The 19,493-nt window shown below is 40.6% G+C and overlaps 1 protein-coding gene across 5 annotated transcripts in view; it reads right to left on the minus strand.

The window, feature by feature from the left end:
* The window catches only part of LOC146386235 (glutamate receptor 2-like), a 111,361-nt gene that overhangs the window by 85,074 nt on the left and 6,794 nt on the right, over positions 1 to 19,493 (minus strand). For all 5 annotated transcript variants that reach the window (XM_084932325.1, XM_084932323.1, XM_084932322.1 and 2 more), the window contains exons 2-5: positions 18,547 to 18,687; positions 11,663 to 11,902; positions 11,295 to 11,416; positions 8,750 to 8,824 (exon numbers count right to left, since the gene is read on the minus strand). In XM_084932325.1, coding sequence (XP_084788451.1) covers positions 8,750 to 8,824; positions 11,295 to 11,416; positions 11,663 to 11,902; positions 18,547 to 18,687 — 578 coding nt within the window. The remainder of the gene's footprint in view (positions 1 to 8,749; positions 8,825 to 11,294; positions 11,417 to 11,662; positions 11,903 to 18,546; positions 18,688 to 19,493) is intronic.

Consider the following 19,493-nt stretch of genomic DNA (forward strand, 5'->3'; position numbering starts at 1 on the left):
GGATACTGTTTGTCCGGGATTTGAACCGGGGGAACAAATCGTGGCAGGTTCAGCCTGATATTATTTATATCCCGCTGTAACTTTACTGTATAAAGTATAGTATAGTATGTATATCTTCAAAATGTCAGCAGTAGTTAGTCATTACAAGAAGTGTTTGTGAACTAAAAATTACGAATGTGGGATGCTGTTTGTCCGTGATTTGAACAGCCCAGCGTGTGCTCCCGACAAAGGGAAAACCAATTCTGCAGGGGAGACCTACCTCGGCACTTGTGCAGGTGAAACCAAAGGGAAGATATGCTTCACCATATTTTCTAGTCTTTGGCTTAGAATGAAGTTGGTTTGGAAACATATTCAGCGATGCTTCATCTCCTGCTTTGCATTTCTGTAGGTGCCCGTGCTAGCAGTGTCCAAGCGTTTTGTTTCCCCCCCCCTTTTCATCCCGCGCCCCCCCTGCCATGGCCCTGCACCCCCCCACTAGGGGGCGGGCCCCACACTTTGGGAAGGTCTGCACTAGCAGATCATTACATGAAGGAACCTTTTAAAAACAAGCGCGTTCATGCTCACAGGTGTACACACGGGTGCTCACACACACAAACGACACCCTTTTTGGCTCCTACCTCAAAGCACACTGTGCGCTGTCGATCTTACGTGCTGCACAATAATGTTTAATATTTAGTATTTACCATTATATTCCCATATATCATCGTGATGTTGTTTATTCTATTGCTCTCGTTTTCTTTTTTCATTCTCAACAGGTGAAATTAAAAAAGTATCTACTGTTAGCTAGTTTATTGTGATGATGTTTTTATTATGTTGCTCTTTGTTGTTTGTTTTCTCTTCTGTTTCTGTATGTGCATGTTCATCTTACCCGCCATGATGCCTGACAGGCAGTGTTGGGGAGTAACGGAATAAATGTACCGGCATTATGTATTTAAAATACAAAATATGAGTAACTACAGTTACAGTTACCATTTAAAAAGGTGGTATTCAGAATACAGTTACTTTGTTGAAATAAATGGATTACACGGCGGTCTTTTCCTGTTTCATATGTTAGGCTGTCCCCTCTCTATTTTTGGTAATTTCACACCGGTGTAAATCCAAACAAAACACGCATTAAGAGGCTCTAATGCCTGTCTCTCAATCTCGCGGCCAATGTCACCTCTACTTGCAGCCCGCATTATGAAGAATTATTGTTCAAAAAATTAATTAATATGAAGGCAATAGGCAGAGTGTTACAGGCATAGACAGGCATAGAATGTAGCCTTATGGGGAGTGTAGCCCAGTTGTAAGTAAGCTATTAAGACTCTGTGTTTGTTTTTTTCTCCGAAACAATAAGTTCAGTTGGAGCAGCCTTTCAACGCCTCTCTCTGTCTCTCGCTAGCAAAGTTAACCCAGAAAACAAAGTAAAGCTAGTTTTCAGCTACGAGCCTGACACAGAACCCGACGTATTAGCCAGAGATCCCTTTACTACGGTTTGTAGCCACGGACCTGTTTTACATACGCCTGAATAGTTTTCTATATGAGATCGCTGCAAAAAGTGCAGCCTTACCTAATGTTCACCCTACTGTTACTCATTTATATTAAGATTTAAGCATCTAGTTGATATTGGTATGGCGAATAGCCTTCAGTAATAGTAATAAATCACACAGCAATAGTACATTCATGTAATTGTAAAAAGCATGATAATATATCTGAATACTTTGGATTATATAAGTAATCCAAAGTATTCAGGATATGTTATTCTCATTGAGTAATGTAAAGGAATACGTTTACAAAATTCATTTTGGGACATATATTCTGTAATCTGTAATGGAATACATTTTAGAAGTAACCTTCCCAACACTGCTGACACAAGCTTGCATGTGGTACCAAGGCAGGTTATTGGCCAGTAGTTGGATGGGACTGGTCACTTTTGGGGGTCCCTGGGGATCAGGACTGTCTTGCCTTTAGTTAGCCATTCTGGGTGTCTCTCATCGACTAGCAGCTGGTTCATTTGCACTGCCAGATGCTCATGGAGTGGAGTCAGCTTCTTTAGCCAGTAGGCCTGCTGTCCAACTCTTCATACTGGAGACCCTTTTTTGGATATCTGTCACTGTGACAGTTACTGGACTCTGTTCAGGGAGGTTGTTGTGGTCTGCTCTTAGATCCACTAACCACTGAGCATTGCTGTTATGGGTTGTGTCTTTCTCCCATATGCTCTTCCAGTATTGCTCCATCTCCAGCCTTGGATGGTTCTGTGGAGAACAGCTGGTTTATTCTCCTGCCTTCTATCTCTATACCTTTTCATGCAGCTGACTAAGGCTGTGAGTCTTTGATTGGCAGTTTCCAAGGCCTCAGATATGGAAAGCATGCTGTACTTCTTAGCCACCTTCCTTCATTGCACCTTCCTGCAGCTCCGGCAGTTGGCTAACCTCACTCCGTGCTACCTTTATTTTGGCCTCTACTCTCCTTCTCCATGGAGGGTACCACTCCTTGTGGTTGTTCAACTTGTAGCCAAGCATCTCACCAATCACTGCTGCCATAGTGTAGCGCAGCTGGTTAGTCTCTGTAATGGTTGCAGTAGGTATTGTCTGTAGCCCTGCATTCAGACATCTAGTCTATCTTCTGAGGGTACTTCATGTGATCTTGATAACCAGCTACAGAGGATCCATGTTTCAACCTTTGCCAAGATCCTATCACTCAGGTCAGTTCCTTTCGCACTCAGTGATCCTTCTTCCATCACACTTGGAGCTTGGTACCCAGTCACGGGTGGGGGTGATGATACCTCCCCCTTGACCTGTCGCTCTTGCTCCCCCTTGCAGTAGCATTTGTGTTGTACCTCGTCAATCTCTAGCCGTGAGAGCAGTTTCTTCTTCCAAATTTTGGAACACTGAGCTAGTAGTTATTTCGCTGTCAATCTGGATGCTGGATATCCATCCACTCTCGTTTCATCTTCATCACCCTCTTACATAGCAACAGATTTTTCCAATTATCCTGCCTTACCTGAAGCATGTCAGTGCCGTATACTAAAAAAAAAAAATGATTGGGTTCTTCTCTGTATGTATTATTGTAGGAATAATACATACAGAGTTTAATTTTGGTCTCTTTCTGACCAGACTGTACTCTCAGTATTTCACAGGCTTGCCTAAATGTTGTTCAGAACCTTTAAGCATGCTTCAACATGTTTTTTCTTCAGCAATGAATAATGGTTGAGTGCACTACTTATTGTTTTCTTTTAAATAGTACCTGCTGATTTCAAGTCTTTCTGTAGCTCTCTTCAACTGGTCCTTGCCTCTTAGACAACTCTCCAAAAGTGCTCACTGGGACCTTTAGTTGTTTAGAAATTTTTCTGTAACCAATGCCATTAGCTGGTGATTTCAGCTGGTGTCATGACTTTCTATCTGTGTCATTTCTTATTATTACACATAATTTATGGACATATGTCATCTGATTTCTTTGCATGTATGGATTAGAGTGTTACAGACATCTGGTCATGTCATGTCATGTCAATAGCACGTTTAGAAATATATCTATTTAAAAAATTGGTTTTGTCTTCATTACATTTTACATTACATTTTACCAGGTGAATATTTCCCCAAAATGCAAAAAGAAAATATTTTTAACATGAAATTCTTAGCCACAAACATGTATGTGTTTTAAACCTAACCTGAATTATAAGACAGCTCTGAGGCAGTAGGTCGGGAAGGTATTGAAGATGAAACAAATGCTCATATTTAACAATTTTTTTCTCAGTTACTATGCAAGTAAATGTGGATACTCCAGAATTTGTTTCTTTTCAGATTAAACTGCTGATAATTTTATTTTTCTGGTACAAAGTTGAATGAAAATAGAATTTTCATAATTTTCGTAATCTCCATGTTTTATTTTGCATTATTGTGAGATATAACTATCAACAATTCAGAAATTGCCACAAGTTGCATTTTGCAATGAGAATTTTTTTTTAATTAATGTGTGTTCAAATAATGGATTTTAAAGGAATACTTAATTTTTTTAATATTTTAATTACCTAATACTTAAACTTTCTTTAGTGTAGCTGCCAAATTACATTTCATGTTCAAGCATTGCTGCAGATTTAAAATTGGAGATGGTTCAGCAGATTTAAAAAAAAAAAAATTTAAAAAAGAGAGGAAGGCGCTCACATCACTTAGTGATGACAACAACATTATCATCCTTCCGGCAGACAAGGGTAGGTGCACAGTATTGCTAAACCAGAAAGACTATCATGAGAAGATTTTGTCACTACTCAGTGATGAAAATACTTATGAGCCCCTGAAACGAGACCCAGGGAGTGGCTACAGGAAGAGGGTGATAGACTGTCTGAAGCAGTTAGAACAAGACAAGGCTATCGACCGGACCTCATACCACAGGCTATACCCAGGGGAGTCTACACCAAGTCTGTATGGTTTACCGAAAATACATAAACAGGGTGCACCTTTAAGACCGATTGCCTGCATGATCAACTCTGTCACCAATAACATCTTTAAGTTTCTGGCTTCGATCCTCAACCCGCTGGTGGGCAGCTCTGAACACCACATCCAGAACACCCTGGATTTTGTTGAGAAGGTGAGAGATGTCATCATGGAGGCAGATGAAACCATGGTCTCGTACGACGTTACATCTCTCTTCACTTGCATCCCAGTCATGGAAGCGTTGGAGGTAGTCCGTAAGAGATTACAGGATGATCCCAACCTCAGCAACAGGACCACTCTCAGCATCGACCAAGTGTGTTTGCTTTTGGAACTGTGTCTTCATTCCACCTACTTCACATACAAGGGTCAGTTCTACAGGCAGAAACATGGGTGTGCCATGGGCTCCCCAGTTTCACCCATCGTGGCCAATTTGTACATGGAAGAAGTGGAAAAAAGGGCTTTGCTATCCTACCCTGGAACACCACCAAGCCATTGGTTCAGATATGTGGATGACACTTGGGTGAAGATCAAATCTCAGGACGTACTACTTTTCACGGATCACATTAACTCGGTGGACCGACACATCAAATTCACCAGGGAGGATATGAAAAGTGGCAGGTTAGCCTTCTTAGACTGTGAGATTTCCATCAGTAATGGGGGACATCTAAAAGCTGACGTGTACCGTAAATCTACACATACGGATCAGTATCTAAGGTTTGACTCTCATCATCCACTGGAGCACAAACTAGGTGTCATCAGGACGCTACAACACAGAGCAAACACCATCCCCACTGACACAGCGGCCAGGGAAGCAGAAGAACATCAAGAAGGCTCTGAGTAAATGTGGTTATCCCAGCTGGACATTTGTCAAAGCTGGGAAGGCACCTAAAGAAAGCTCCAGCCGATCCAGGAGAGAAGGACAACCGCTGCCCAAGCGAAAACCTGTAGTGATCCCATATGTGTCAGGAGTATCGGAACAGTTGAGACGCATTTTTTCTAAACACCAGGTCTCTGTGGCTTTTAAACCCCAAAACACGCTGCGCCAAAAATTGGTCCACCCCAAGGATCGGGTCCCCCGACACAAACAGAGTAACATAGTGTACGCTGTTAAGTGCCAGGAGGATTGGCAGGATATATACATCGGGGAAACAAACAACCTCTGGCGAAGCGGATAGCACAACACAGAAGAGCTATTTACACCAGTCTATTTACACCTACAGGCCAGTGGACACTCTTTCAATGATGAGGATGTACACATCCTGGACAGGGAGGAACGCTGGTTTGAGCGCGGAGTCAAGGAGGCCATTTACGTGAAAAGGGAAAGACCATCTCTGAATCGAGGAGGGGGCCTAAGGGTACATCTTTCACCATCTTACAATGCTGTGATTGCAGCCATTCCCCAGCTCTCTGTGAATGGTACTCATGGCCATTGATCAGTGGGCTTTGATCAGTGGTTGTTGATCAATGGTCATGAGAATTTGCATAATTATGATTAAGGAACTGACCTCCCAGCCCATTGTTCCATCAGTGGGCTGGTTTCAGTCATTATGCAAATGTACTGTTTATAAGATTGGGGAAACCTGCAGTCAGCTGAGACTGAAGAAGTCACTTGGATGAGTGACGAAACGTTTCTCCCACAAAACGCTACGTCCAGATGAACAGAATCAACTTTTGGAAAAAAAAAAAAAAGTTTATCTGAAGTCTCACTTTGCTTCTGGTGATTCGACACATAATTTTTCATCACTGATCAAATAGAGTTGGTAAGATATACCACCACTGTTTCTGTCTAGTTGATAATAGACTTTTCTCTCCACCTATCTGGGACTGTAAGAGGAACATGTTGCAGAAATAATTATGTTATATTGTTGAATGATCACTGTCTATTAACATTACAGATTACAACACTTTGCAGAACTAATAATACTTGCTGCCTAGCTCCCACATTAAGATGATTATTTTATTATTGGAAATAGCCGCTACTTTAATGCTAACTTAACAGACGGGTAATGTGGCTCTTGAATAACTGCTACAAGTTTGACAGTTGTGTGCAGTAGCCAAGTTAATGTTTATGATAACTGTTTAATACATTTTTTTTTTTTTAGAAACACGAGCTTTAGTGACCTTTCAAAAGTCTTCATGACTAGGGATGGGTATCGTTTAGGTTTTATCCGATACCAGTACCAAACCGGTACTTTTGAAACGGTGCCGGTGCTTAAACAGTGCTCGAACCGGTGCTTAAAGAATGGAGAACACAAAATTGGTCCAAAAACCTCTCATGTGCAGGTGTTTTTTTGTAAAAAGATAACAATGTTAGCCTTTTCTGCAGCTATAGGGGATTTATGGCATCACTCTTGGCTGGAAGCAGTGCTTAATCAATGGAAAAAACACAAACTTTGTCCAAAAACCTCTCATGTTTAACTGTTTTCCACTTTTTCTTTGGTCATTTTAGCCTTTTTGGCCAGGGTGAAGGGAGTATCTGCCATCAAACAAGAAGACAGCCGCATGTAACTACGACGGTGTTTGCTAGTTCACCTTACATGCATTAATGTAATAACGTGGTTAGCGTACTCAACGTAAATTACACACGAACAACATTAAGCTACTCACGCAGAGAAGAACGGCTGCTGCTGCCATCATCATCCGTCATCATTTCTGCTACACTGGCAGGGCTAGGGGCCAAGACTCTACTCTTCGGGTTTTTGGGGGATGTTGCTAACTCCGGGTCCGATAACAGGCACCACACCCGCAGTAGATGTGCTTGGTGTGAGGTCTCGCAGCAAGCTATCAAATACGGTGCATTTCTCGGCTTTTAAAAAAACGCTATACGTCGCCAGGTGTTTCATCAGATTCGAGGAGTTACCTCCTTTGCACAGTATCACCTTAAAGCACTTGTTGCAGGCTGCTGAGTTTGCATCTTTTGCTGTGAAGTACAGCCAGACTTTGACCGCTTCGCCTTGGGCATTTTTAATCTGTAGCTCTGCTCTAAAAGAACGTACGTACCTGGGCCCGCCTACTACGCTTGCAAAGGTAAAATGATTAGCTAGAATCCAAAGTGTATGACATCTCAGGAAAAAAAAAAAGCACCGAAATGTGCGCTGCTTTTCGGTCCTGTCACTACCGTTTATGTCAGAACCGGTGCCATAATGGCACCGGATACCGGTACCCATCCCTATTCATGACCCTAATAAACTTTTCTGGTTTGCAAAAAGCTTTCAGATTCAGATAGCACATCTGGTATCAATACTACTGCTAATGTGTATCCAATAGCTATTTTGATTCATATCAGAGTATTGATTTCTATTGTAACCCTACTCCACAGAGTAACAGTGCTAACAACTGCACCACCATGCTATCCGTATAGTAGCTACTATTTAGCTACTTTTCTTTGTATTTTTTTTTGTCTTCTGAGACAGAGATGCAACATATAGGGTTCATACAAATATTTAAAATCAGTCAAAACAAGTCCACTCCCCCAGAATTAACTGACTGTTTTGTATGCATTTGTCATATTTTCAAAATGTTCACTATTTAACAGCTTGTGCTTTGCAGATTTAACTTGCAGCATTTGCAGATGTCATGAGCAACATGCCCAGTTCTGATAATTGTGACATTATCAAAATAGAGTTTTCCAAATGATTATCATGAGCTGGTACCGTAAAGCAGTTAGCAGATAGGGGTCTAATTTTAGTTTTGATCGCAGTTTTGACCCAGCCAATCAAACCAAGCTGAAAAAGAAAATCCAACTATTTTCTAGATTATCATCATTACAGTGTAAGTTAACACTAATAATTATGTAGCAGCCATCTGCATGTGAACAGTGAAAGTTCTACACGATATCATTTTGCTAACCATGTAGAAAAGACAAATACTGGATACTAAGCACACATCATTTCCATTGTTTGCCATCTGATGATGGAAACAGGCCAACGGTACTTACCGAAGAGGAAATTAACTCTGCCAGAATAGAATTTGAAAGATTTCAAAACAAGTATACTAGTTTCATTTAATTGTTATTTAGGAAAATTAAAATGACACAGACACCATCATGACTAGTTCATGTCTGGTCTGGTATCACACCTAAAAAACATCCAGGATAACCACAATACTGAACAAAAGTCTCCAATAGTATGTTTTGCATAGTTTCATTACTTCTTTTACACACACACACACACACACATATAGAAATATTATCAGTTGACTCTGAGTTGGTTGGATGAGAGACATTCACTGTTTTTTAAGGAATGACCCAGTAAAGAATAGATCTATAGAATCAGCTTCATTTTTGATGGAGAGAAAATATTGCTCCTACTGGTAGCAGCAGTAACAAGATAAAAATCAACCTGCTCCATGATGTCTTTCACTTTATCTTGTTCGCAGTCCAGTATGATGCGTCGTTCCTTACGGATCTCCAGGTCCTAAAAAAATAAGACAACAAGCATCCAACATTATTACACAGTCTTTAAAGATTTGTGTGCTCACAGTACAAGATCAAATTGCATCTTCCTGAGGTGCAGTGCTGCCACATACTGCTTGACACCATAGGTTAGACAAAGATATTTATTATAACTAGCTACAAAACCCTGAAAAGCTTTCTGGAAAAGACAAACTAAAAGCTTAAGCTTATTTTAGTATTTAAAACAAGCATATGTAAAAACAATAGATAACATCAAAGCAAAGTATACTCTACAATGCTGTACAGCTGTACTGCTGCTACACTGTACAGCTGACAAAGCCCTTTTCCCAAGACATCACAGACCAAGTTTTGGTCAGGACCCATAGGCTTCAAATTGTAAGGCACTAGCTACTGTGTCAGTATGTGGTGGGAGTGGGAATGTGCTGAGCTAACTTTAGAATAAGTGCATAAAAGCATGTTTTTATTTTTTGAGGTTTTTTTTATGTCCTTTCAATCAGCAATCAGAATTATTGTCTAAACACCAAGAAAAGTGCCCAACAGATTTGTTTTCCCAAGTAGACCATTACAGCTATTGCTATATGGTCCACTTAATTGTCATATTTGTTTTTATTATTATTATTATTATTATTATTATTATTTTTATTTTTTTTCATTTTGAGTTATTACAATCAGAATGGACAGGACCGGGGACAGGAAAGAGAAAGAAAGAGAGGTTGGGAAGAGAGTTAAATGAAGGAGAGGGGAAGAAAAATAGAGGAAAAGAGGGATAGTGAGAGAAAAGACACTGAAAATCTGCTTGATCACCTGCTGAGAGAGAAAAAAAGACAACCAAAAAGAAGATAACACAGTAGGGAAACCACAGGTAAATAATAAATATTGAATGTTACTGAGCAGCATACAGTACTAATAATGCATGAAATGTTTAGAGGCAGCAGCCAACCAAAATAGTGTGTGTCTGTGAGTACCTGTTTGTACACTTGTGTGCACACCTGTGTGTGTGAGCGCACTTATGTTCATAGGATTTCTCCATGTAAGCATCTAATAGTGGGTATTGGAAGCCATAGCTCTGCCCCCCAGGTCATGATGCAGGACAAAAAAACATCCATCCATCTGCTTCCGCTTTTTTCAGGTCGTGGGTGGGGGCTGGAGCCCATCACAGCTGTCTTAGGGTGAGAGGCAGGCTACACCCTGGACAGGTCACCAGTCTGTCGCAGGGCTAACACACAGAGACAGACAACCATTCACACTAACATTAACTCCCCTTTGGGCAATTTAGAGTTTCCAATCAACCTGTCCTCACTAACTGCATGTCTTTGGACTGTGGGAGGAAGCCGGAATACCCGGAGAGAACCTACGCAGACACGGGGAGAACATTCAAACTCCACACAGAAAAACCCCAGCCTAATGGTGGAATTGAACTCAGGACCTTCTTGCTGTGAGGCAACAGCAGTTTGGCTTCTCTGAGTGTTTAGTCCATTTTAAATTCTGTTACCTTCTGTTAACCTACTTTCATGTGTTCCCTGGACTCCTAGACTCTGTTACCTTTCCTTCATGGAATTCCTTTTGGACTGCTTCCGCTACTATTTATTGTACATAATGAAGATGGTTTTTTTCTGGAAAAATCGTCATTCCAGAAGAGGGTTGTATATGATGAATGGAGGGTCCTTCACCAAGGGGAAGAGGTGGCTGTAGCTCAGAAGGATGCCCAGGCCATCAACTAATAAGAAGGTTGGTGTTCTGATCCCTGGCTGCTCCAGTCTGCGTGCCAAATATCCTTGGGTGACATACTAACTACAAGTTGCTTTCTGATGCATTCACTGGAGTGTGAACTACTAACTAGTTAGGAGCATTTTATCTCCTAACTAGTTAGTAGTTAGGAGATAAAATGCTCAGATGCTCAGCACTATATGAGGATATTTTGCTTTTTAGATATTGATAAAATGTTTTCATATAGCTGGATTAATGTGACTATTTTATTTTCATGTCAAATAGTTGGACTGAGTGCTGGTGAAAAAAAGACTTGTTTTGTAAAAACACTTTTTTGAGAATTGTGAACATGGTTTAAATAAAATAACTGAAAAAACCATATGGAGTTATTTCAACATTTATCCACTGAACTGTGAACAAAAAATAAAAAGACTGAATTCTTGGAACAATTCTCCAACTCATTTGAAGAGAGAAAAGAAAGGAAAGAGAAGCTTGTTTGTTATAATCTAAGCAAAATAACTTAAATATTTTGGACTGTGTCATTTGCTAAATTACTATGACATAGTCAGGATTTTCACATCAGGCCAACTGCAGTGCATGTACTTGCCAAAGAATAAATAACATAACAGAAGACACTGTTGAAAATGCTGGTTAGCAGCCTAAACTGATGAAAAAGCTGTTATGACCAAAATTTTAAATTTGTGTCTAGAATTTGATTTTCTCCGTCTCTCTTGCATTCCAATATAAGTGCAGAATACCAGTACCTGAAACAGGGACCGGTAGGCTTCATCCTTTCTCTCATCTTTCAGGTTTCCTACATTTATTGCAGTGACAACCCATTTTTTCTCTGCTGCAGTGTCCAGTATTACCTGAAGAGTCGAAAGACCTACACACACAGAGTCTCATTATTAATAATTAATAATTCATTAACTTATACATTTGTAGAACAAATCTCTATCTCATTCTTTTCTATTTATATGAAGCATATTTCTCTGCCTTGCTGTGCTTTCTATAACTGTAGCAAGTTTCTGCATTTGCTTAACATTTTCTGTATTTACAATTATTTCAGTATCTTATCTTCAAAATTAAGCACTAGCAATATTTATGCGATAAATGATGAGAATTTCCTTACCTCGATCACTGTCATACAGATAGGCAAACTTTTCCCATTTGTAGTATTCCACTAATGAAACTAGTGGCCCCTTGATGTCCGGCCTCATTTGGAGAACAAACTGATTCATTCCTTCTGCTGGGAAAGAAGGTGTAATGAAGGAGACATGAAGTGTCTCACAAAAGGATGTGATGGTGTTGACCGATTTCTTGTCATAGAAGCCAAAAATGGCATAGACACCCCGAGAGAACTGGGAACAAACTAGGAAAGAGAGAAGAAGAGAAAGATTGTACAAATTAAACAGTGAGTTCACAGGACCTGGGAAGAATATTTGCACTCATTAAGTGTCCCAGTGCCTTTATCCCAAATAAACACTAAACGCACACTTATATTTAATCACATTGAAGAACAGTTTTTTAAATTAGGGTACTACAAGTTGCTTTCTGATGCATTCACTGGAGTGTGAACTACTAACTAGTTAGGAGCATTTTATCTCCTAACTAGTTAGTAGTTAGGAGATAAAATGCTCAGATGCTCAGCACTAAGCACAGTAGTTACAATAGGAGTGGAAATTCTGTGGTTCACAATAACAAGTAAAATTAAATATTTCTAAAACAAAGCAACACAAAAATTTTTAAAAAAGAAGTGCTTCTGTCCAATTAAAAGCTAGAGGGCTTTATATCTGATGTAGACAGTGCTAAGTTTCTATAAGCTGCATAAAACAGTATAAGAGGCCAGGTGTAATAAGCTATAACCAATTACACTTAAGAGAAGAAAATTAAAATGCCAGTTCCAATCATCTGTTGAGAAAAAATGTCTGTATTTTGTGTCAGCATACATGATCCAGCTGTGTGGCTGCAGGAAGGTGAATTATTCTGAATGAGAGAATTGGTATTAAGTATCCCACTGTGGAAAGTGACGTCGGCGTGACGTCTTTCATAAATCATTTTCCAAATTTGGTCCACTGAAGGGGTTGTTTTATAACACCAGGCAACATCTTTTTTTTTTCAAACTCTGCTGAACGTATGTTGTTGTCAGCGGTACGGCCACGGTGTACGGGCTATTTATAGTCCAAATATGGTTGTTGTGGATGTCTTTTCAAAGTCAAACTTTGACTCATTTTAGAGATCATTTTTATAAACCAGCAGAAAAACCACAAACCTCTCTTACTTTCCATCACAACTTCTCCCACCTTCTCTCAACCTTAAAAATTAACTATATATACACATTGCTTCACAAATTTAAACGAGCAAAGGGAATTTCAATTTCAAAAATACTTTAACCATTATTATTTTACATTTTTAAATGGATTTCATCGTTTTTAATATATCAACAGATTTTAATAAATGACATTTTTAACCTTGTTACAAACAAATAAGTTGATATACTAAAATAAATAAACCAGTTAAAGAAAAACAGAAAAATGCAAAATAACAAAAAGAATTACCCACGTGTAGTGAAGAAATCAATAGGCTAACACATAATAAATTATACTTGTTTATACATAATCCATATTCATTTGTATCATGTTGACAAAATCAATGTTAATATTTGTCAATTTAAAAAATTACATTTATTAATCATGCAAATTTCCTGCAATTGTCATAGACGTCAACATGATGTCCAAAAATATTACCCAATCCAAAGTTCAAATGTTGATCAACATATTATCATCCAAATTGGGTCATGTTTAGGTGTCCAAATTGTGAAACTTGTTTGGACGTCATATAGATATCTAGAATTGGTCATGGACTGAGGGACCCAATATAGACATGGTCTCCATCTTGAATTAACTTCATTATTTATTTCCACCAAATCATTAATGTGTCTTTTAGATCCCGTTTCTACAAGACTGCTCAAAGAAACCCTACAATTAATTGATGCTTCAGTCTTAAATATGATCAGCCTATCTCTAAATAATCAGCAACAGGCCTTCAAGCCGTCAATGTTAAACGCTATCTAAAACATCATCACCTGAGCTTAGCTCGTTAGTTATAGGTGAATCTCCAACTTCCCTTTATTTAAAAAAATTCTGAAAGAGTAGCTATAAAACAACTAACTGATCATCTGCAGAGGAATTATTTATTTCACCATCTTTCCAAGATGGCGGTGTGGACACATGCAGCAGCTGCTCTCTGTCCCGATAAAACAGTTTTCCCGTCTTTCTTATGCTCTTTTCTTGTTTTTCACAAAAACGCTTATACAGTTGTGAGCTCCTGCTAAAAATCAACAAAAGCAAATCCACAAACTTTTCAGACATGGAAGAGCTACGAATTACTCTGAGGAACTGCAGACTGCTTTGGAGGCATCCACCATCAGCAACCCCTGCTACTAGATCTCGCCCACAGTGGAAACGTCTCAGGTGGTGTGGGAGAAAACAGAAGAGGGGTAGGCTAGCGGCTAATCCACATAAACCCACTATACCCACCAACATGCGCTCCCTGGACAACAAGTTGGATCTTGTACGCTTACTTCGGTCCACAAGTCAGTGAGGGAGTGTTGTGTCTTTGCCTTTGTGGAAACTTGGCTTAACAATCACATTCCCAACAGCAGCATTCAGTTCGACCAGCTAACATGCTTTTCATTTTCAATTCAATTCAACTTCATTTATACAGCGCCAAATCACAACAATAGTTGCCTCAAGGGGCTTTATATTTTAAGGCAGACCCTACAGTAATACATTCAGAGAAAAAACCCAACAATCATATGACCCATAAAACTCCCTTTTAACAGGAAGAAACCTCCAGCAGAACCAGGCTCAGGGAGGGGCGGCCTTCTGCTTTTGGGCAGACAGTGCTCTCAATGAAGGGGTAAGACTCACGGAAGGGGACTCTGTGGTTACATCAACGATGCCTGGTGTCGTGACGCTGTTGTGGATGGCAAACACTGTTCAACTCTGCCGGAGCTTATGATCATCAAGTGCAGACTGTTCTACCTACTGAGGGAATTTATACTGTTTGTTGCTGTCTGTATCCCTCCTTGCTCCAGTAACAACAACAGGAGTGAGGCACTAAATGAACTGTATCAGCGTGTCAGTGAACAGCAGATGTCCCACCCAGATGCTTTTCTCGTCCTAGCGGGTGATTTCAATCATGCATCGTGCATACTGTGCTTCCCAAACTGCATAAACACATTAAATTTCCTACACAGGGGGAAAAAACCCATTTTGGACAATGTTTTCACCACTCAGAGAGGAGATTACAAAGCCCTCTCCCTCCACCACCTTGGTGCCGGTCTTTTATTCTGTCTTCCTTCTCTCACCCCAACTGGTCACAGCAGATGGCCCCGCCCCTCCCTGAGCCTGCTTCTGCTGGAGGTTTCTTCCTGTTAAAGAGGAGTTTTTCCTTCCCACTGTCACCAAAGTGCTTGCTCATGGGGGGGGGGTCGTATGATTGGGCTTTTCTCTGTATGCATTATTATAGGGTCTACCTTACAATATAAAGCGCCTTGAGGCGACTGTTGTTGTGATTTAATAATGATAATGGATTGCATTTATACAGCACTTTTCTAGGCACCCAAAGTGCTTTACAATTCCACTATTCATTCACTCTCACATTCACACACTCACTGTACAACTGAGGCAGACTGACAGAAGCGTGCCATCGGCCCCTCTGGCCAACACCAGTATGCGGTAGGGTAAAGTGTCTTGCCCAACAACACAATGACCAGGACAGCAAGAGCTGGGGGATCGAACTGGCAACCTTCCGGTTACAGATGAGCTCCCCAACCCCCTGAACCACAGTCGCCTCAATTTGGTGCTATATATATAAAACTGAACTGAATTGAATTGCCTACCTGGAATTAGCATAACTGTTATGCTAATTCCAGCATACAAGCCCCTGGTCAAAGTCACCAAACCAGTTTGTAAGCAGGTACGTATGTGGTCTCAGAGACAATGGAAGACTGTTTTTTTCCACCACAGACTGGGAGGTCTTTAAACAGGCCGCCACACGTGACAACACCACAGACCTGCAGGAATAATCAGAAACTGTCATTTCCTATATCTCAGAGTGCATCGATGATTTCACAGAGACCAGGACTATCACTATCCAGGCCAATCAGAAACCATGGCTCACAGGTGAGGTCTACAGGCTTCTGAGGGAGAGAAATGCAGTCTTCAGAGCTGGGGATTAGGTGAGCCTAAGAACAGCAAGGGCAAACCTGCATCAGAGAAGCGAAAAGGCAATACTCCAGAAGGATTTCGCAAAGCTGGACGAGCACACAGGGACTGTGCTGCAGAACTCACAGATGTCTTCACAGACATCTTTAATACATCACTGAGCCAGGCTGTCGTTCCCACATACCTCAAAGCCTCCACCATCATTCCTGTACCAAGGAAGTCTCCTCCCTCCTGCTTTAAGAACTACCATCCGGTCGCACTCACCCTCAAGTGCTTTGAACAGTTAGTCATGCATCCATTTAAAACATCTCTTCCCCCCAAACTGGATCCATTTCAGTTCATATACCGGTCAAACCACTTGACCGATGATGCATTCTCAACTGCCCTTCACTCAGCCCTCACACATCTGGACACTAGAGACTCATGCGTCAGAATGCTGTTCATAGACTTCAGTTCAGCATTCAACACGATCATTCCCCAGCAACTCATTCACAAACTGGATCTGCTGGGGATCAGGAACTCGCTGTGTAACTGGCTGCTGGATTTCCTGACAGGAAGACCGCAGACAGTACAGGTCGGCTGCAACACCTCCAACACAAGAACACTGAATACGGGGGCTCCCCAAGGATATGTGCTGAATCCCCTTCTCTTCAGTCTGCTGACCCACGACAGCACACCATCACACAGCTCCAACATCTTCATCAAATTTGCAGATGACACAACTGTGGTAGGTCACATCAGCAACAATGATGAGCCCTGGCTGAGTGGTGCAGTGACAACAATATGCCCTGAATGTGGAGAAGACTAAGGAGATCATCACACCCTGCACACCCCACTAACCATCAATGGTGCTGCTGTGGAGAGGGTAAGCAGCACCAAGTTCCTGGGTGTGCACATCTCAGAAGATTTCTCTTGTTCAAAAAACACAGCATCACTGGTCAGTAAAGTCCAACAGCAACTCTACTTCCTCTGCAAACTGGAGAGCAAGAGCCTCATCCCCCATTGCGAGCACCTTCTACAGAGGCACCACAGAGCAGCATCACTGTGTGGTATGGCTCCTGCACTGCAAAGTAACGAGTAGTGAGAGCAGCGGAGAGGATTGTGGGCACTTTTCTTCCCTCCCTCCAGGACATCTACTGCACCCGCTTCACCTGAAAGCCCTCTGCATTACAGGTGACTCCACTTATTCATCCAACAGCTTCTTCAGTTTGCTGCCATCGTAAAAGAGACTGAAGAGCTTCTGGGCCAGAACCAGCAGACTGAGAGACAGCTTCGTTCATCAGGCTGTTAGGATGCTGAATTCACTCCCTGCTCTGTCCCTCGCAACTCTCACACACACGAACTCCAGACCTGCATTCACCTCTTCCCTCTGAACCCCCCCAGACCTCTACCGACGCCTTTTCACTGACTGCCCCACCCCCACTTGCACACGAACTCTTGCCAAAAAGCACTCTGATTGTGTTGGACACTGTTGTTTATGTAAAATTGTATTGTGTTGTACATAAGACTTGTATTTTATTTTTATGTTTATATTGTTTTAGTGTACACTGAGGGCCGTCGGAGAATTGCAGTTTCAAATTCCTGTGTATGACCAGTACATATGGTTTTTGGCAATAAAGTTGACTTTGACTTTCAGCTTTCAAGTTTCAGAGCATGTCACAGTACCGAAACAGCTTTAGTGAAGAATACAAATAATCTTCTTATATTCCTACAATATTTTATCATTAGAGAATGTTGTAGGTATTAGAGGTACTGCACTGCAATGGTTTAAATGGCATCTATCTAATACACTTCAATTTGCTTATGTAAATGAAGAGTTAATTATGGAGTTCCACAGGGTTCCATGCTAGGACCAATTGTGTTTCATAATATGTTTGCATTAGGCAGAATCATTAGAAGGCATAGAAAACATTTCCACTGCCTTGCAGAGGACACAATTTTTTTCTATCCATGAAACCAGATAACACACACCAATAAGTTAAACTACAGAATCATGGACATGTCCTTCAATGTCCATATTAACAAATATGTAGCACTGCTTTGTCCCATTTGCACAATATCTCTAAAATTCAAAACATCCTGTAAGAGTGCTGAAAAACCAGTTCATGCATTTATTAATCCTAGGTTGGACTACTGTAAGTCATTATTATCAGGACGTCCTACAAACTCCCTGAAAAGCCTTCAGTTAATCCAAAATGCTGCTGCATACTGTACTGAAAGGGACTAGAAAGACAGAGCATATTTTCCCAATATTGGCTTCACTTCAGTGTCTCCCTGTTAAATCCAGAATCAAATGTAAAATCATTCCTCTCACATGGAAGGTCTTGAATAATCAGGCCCTATCCTATCTTAAAGACCTTACTGTACCGTATCACTCAAATAGAGCACTTTGCTCTCAGACTGTGGGCGTACTGTGGTTCCTAGGATATTTAAAAGTAGAATGAGACAGAGCCTTCAGCTTCTAGGAGATTTCTTCCTGTTAACAAGGGTTTTTTGCTTCCCAGTATCACCATAGCTCTTGTTCATTGTCAGTCATCTGATTGTTGGGGTTTTCTCTGTTTTCTCTGTATTGTTTCTCTGTTGTGATTTAGTGCTATATAAATAAAACTGAATTGAAGGGTTTAGGGTTAGGATGAACAGCCACAGCACACTGCACAACTATTGCTACATATTGCCATGTTTGTATTTTTTTAAATTTCAAGTATTATTCTAGACTTTTAAATAATGACCCAATAAAAATAATTCTTTTTTTTTTTTGTTTAAAAATGAAGAGATCAATACTTACAGCAGTTAGTAACAGCAAAGCTGTTGGCCACCTCCAGGTTATCTATGTGTGGAGTTAGCCTGAAATCTGCCATCCCAAACTGAACCATGCCAACTCGGAATGCACTGTACTCCTGATCTGCGCCCCTGGGAAATAAACCACCTGAGAAAAACAGAGACAGAAAAGGTCGTGATCATAAAGAAAAACAAAACCAAGGGGAGAAACAGGTTTTCTAGCTACAAAAATGTTGAGATAGGGACATTTTTACCACTTTATGTCTTAAAAAACAACAACAAAGAAATTGCAATCCTTCATTAACAATTGCTAAATTTTAGTTTCGTCAAAATGTTTTTATAATGTGATATGGAATCTCAGCAGTTTAGGCTCTCCTTTTTCATATTTATTGAGTTATTTACTTTTTTGTTTGTTTGTTCTATATTAGTTCAAATGTTCTGCATTTCTCTCATAAACTTCATACCTACCTGACACCTCCTCATCACCTTTCTTCCATTTACCTACATGTCCACTGAAGTCTGCTCCAATCACCAGTCTTTTCCACATGGGGAAACTTTCTACCACTTCAGCTAGCTTACTTCAGAATCCTTCTCTCTCTCTCTCTTGTCTGACAACCTCGGCTGGTTAAGCCAAGCGCTGGCCAATCCCATATGGAAATCTTATTATTTATCAGCATGTTTGATTTGGTAAATATTTTACATTGGGAACCCTTCCTGACCCAGAACTCCCCGGTTGTCTGGGTTTAGGAACAGCAATAGAAATACTAATCAGTAATTCTGAGCTAGAGTCTGCCTGAGACAGAGATATCTATCTCAGGCAGACATTGTCTCTCTAAAGGACATATGTCCAAAAAATCGGTACATACATTCACCACTCCACAGTTCACTCACGTTTGTCCTGTTACAACTCAAAACAAAAAGGCAGAGTGATGTTAATTAAAAGAAACATAAACA

This window comes from Perissodus microlepis, chromosome 6 (assembly GCF_051167445.1).
Source record: "Perissodus microlepis isolate ML-2025 ecotype Zambia chromosome 6, ASM5116744v1, whole genome shotgun sequence".
NCBI classification, from domain to species: domain Eukaryota; kingdom Metazoa; phylum Chordata; class Actinopteri; order Cichliformes; family Cichlidae; genus Perissodus; species Perissodus microlepis.